Source organism: Penaeus japonicus, unplaced genomic scaffold (genome assembly GCF_977035675.1).
Source record: "Penaeus japonicus unplaced genomic scaffold, GWHDUDI00000001_assembly GWHDUDI00000036, whole genome shotgun sequence".
Lineage (NCBI taxonomy): Eukaryota > Metazoa > Arthropoda > Malacostraca > Decapoda > Penaeidae > Penaeus > Penaeus japonicus.
This window is the reverse complement of record NW_028234438.1, coordinates 19536757-19539256: the sequence shown is the minus strand read 5'-3', so window position 1 is coordinate 19539256 and position 2500 is coordinate 19536757. Positions and strand designations below refer to the sequence as shown.

General features: G+C 43.4%; 1 protein-coding gene across 1 annotated transcript in view; it reads left to right on the top strand.

Moving 5' to 3' along the window:
* LOC122250308 (hemicentin-1) overlaps positions 1-2500 on the top strand; it is a 143750-nt gene that overhangs the window by 103993 nt on the left and 37257 nt on the right. The window contains 3 exon segments of the mRNA XM_086531864.1: positions 133-269; positions 767-1184; positions 1421-1524. Of these exon segments, the coding sequence (XP_086387990.1) occupies positions 133-269; positions 767-1184; positions 1421-1524 (659 nt within the window).

Below are 2500 nucleotides of genomic sequence, written 5' to 3'. Positions count from 1 at the left end.
ACCACCACCACCACCCTCCACATCCTCATCACTGTCACCACCATCCCCATCCCCCCATCATCACCACCACCACCACCCTCCACATCCTCATCACCATCACCACTATCACCACCATCACCGTGTTCTTCTCAGCCCGGCCGGAACTCGAGGGTGAGTCCGAGGTGGAGGTGGCGGTCGTGGAGGGCCAGGACATCAGTTTCGAGTGTAAGGTGAAGACGTCGCAGCGGACCTCACCTGCTCATGCCTCCTACAACATCACGTGGATGAAGGTGAGGTCATTGTCATTGTTATTATTATTGCTGTTGTTACAGTTATTATTATTATTATTATTATTGTTGTTATTATTGTTATTATCATTATTATTATTGTTATTATTATTATTGTTATTATTATCATTACTATTGTTATTGTTGTTGTTACAATTATTCTCATTATTATTATTATTATTATTATTATTATTACTATTATCAATATTGTTGTTATTATTGTTATCATTATTATTGTTATTATCATTTTTATTATCAATAACATTATCATGATCATTATTATCATTATTAATACCATTGTTATTGTTATCATTATTGTTATTATTATCATTACATCATCATTATCATTACTATTATTATTGTTATCATCATTATCATCATAGTTATCATTGTTATCATGATCATTTCATCATCACTATCATTAAATGAGGCTCCATAAACTACGAGCAAGAGATGCATGTCCAAAGCCTATTTCTGAGACTCCGACGCGGCTGTTCCAGGACGGGCAGGAGCTTCCACGCAACGAGGTCCCGCAGACGAGGTCGTGGGACCGCCTGCTGATGGGTCACCGGCCGCCCCCGCCCTCGCCAGCAGATTACTACTACGAGGGCGAGGATGACTTCAGCTACGCGGAGGACGTGTCCCTCCTCCTGCAGGACTACCTGGAAGGCATCGACACCCGCTCCACCTCGCCTCCCTTCACGACCCCCGAGCCGACGGACGCCATCGCGGAGGCGCCGCTGGACGGGTGGCGGGAGTGGCGCGGCGGACGCAACGGGACGGCGCGCTACCACACCTTCGCCGGCGGGACGAGGCTCAAGGTGACCCGCGTGACGGAGAGCGACGAAGGGGCCTACACGTGCGAGGTCACCAATCTCGCCGGAGCTACGACTAGGACCTTCCGCCTCGATACGCTCGGTACGTCGTCTGCCTGTCGTCTTGGTGATAAGGGGGTGGGGGTGATAGCATGTGTTTTTTTTTCTTTTTCTTTTTCTCAGTAACGACTTCTTGTCATATAGCACATTATTAGTTGCTATCATTAGGGTGTTACATCAATTGGGCACATGCAGAAAGAGGCACACAATAACTAATAAATGATTGAGATGCATAAAAATCACTAGATCCATATAGATAAAGAAACAGCTGTTCCGCAGTGCCCCCGGACATCGACACAATCCAGGACGTGAAGGACCACGAGGCAGCCGTCGGGGAGCCCGTCGTGTTCGAGTGCGACGCCCGTGGGGACCCGCCCCCTGAGGTACACTGGCCTTCTGCAGCGTAACGAACCCCTTTAGAGGGAAAACTCCTTCTTCCTTTACAGACTGTATCATAATCATACTACTCGCTTACCTTTTAGAGACTTACACTTACTCTTACTCTTTAGCCTCGACAGCACGTCTTAAGCCCACTTGGTCTGCGCCCATCAGTGCATATGTCTATGCTTGTCTTTTTTTGTTTCTAGTTGTGATATTATCTGGCTTCTGTAGGATGTTGAACTGCTGTGAAGAAATATGTACCGTTGGAAGCGTAAGTCACGAGGGGGGCCGATGATAGCTTTCTTTTTTTGAGCTTTTTGTTTCTTATACTGACTGATATTTCTGCGCTCGTCCGTGATTCCTTTTAGCTTACTCTAAACCCCGATTCTATACCCTGGTTCTTCCTTCATCATGAGAGAAAAAGTTATTTTAGTGAAATGTCTTATCTGTTTCTTGAGACAAAATTTGTAAACATGGTTCGACATGACTGTTGTTGACCATGGTTTCTTACTGCTTACTGCATTCCTTTATAGATCATATATATCTTTATAGATCGTATATATCAGTCTCACATACGCCTGTCTCCTCTCTTTTTACTTTTGTATCATATGTCTACGCTTCAGCTTTTACCTCGTGCTATACATTTTCATATGTATCTTTATTTTTGATATAATTCACGTGTTTGTGTTTCAGCTCTTAGTCACTGTTTGAGTTCGATACATGCTGTTATGTATAGTTATTTTTTTAACAGTTTATTTCTCCGTGCTACCACTGCACAGTTTTATGTCTATACTTACATACAAATTTCCACTTAAGATGAGCTCAAGTGCCATCTCTACTCACATTCTAACTTACAACAATTTCACACCAAAACCAATTCAATTATTAAGAAGCCCCTTTCTACTCACAATCTAACCAACCCCAATGTCTAGCCAAAACAAGTTAAACAATCAATAGCTCCTGATAATCCTGATGTCA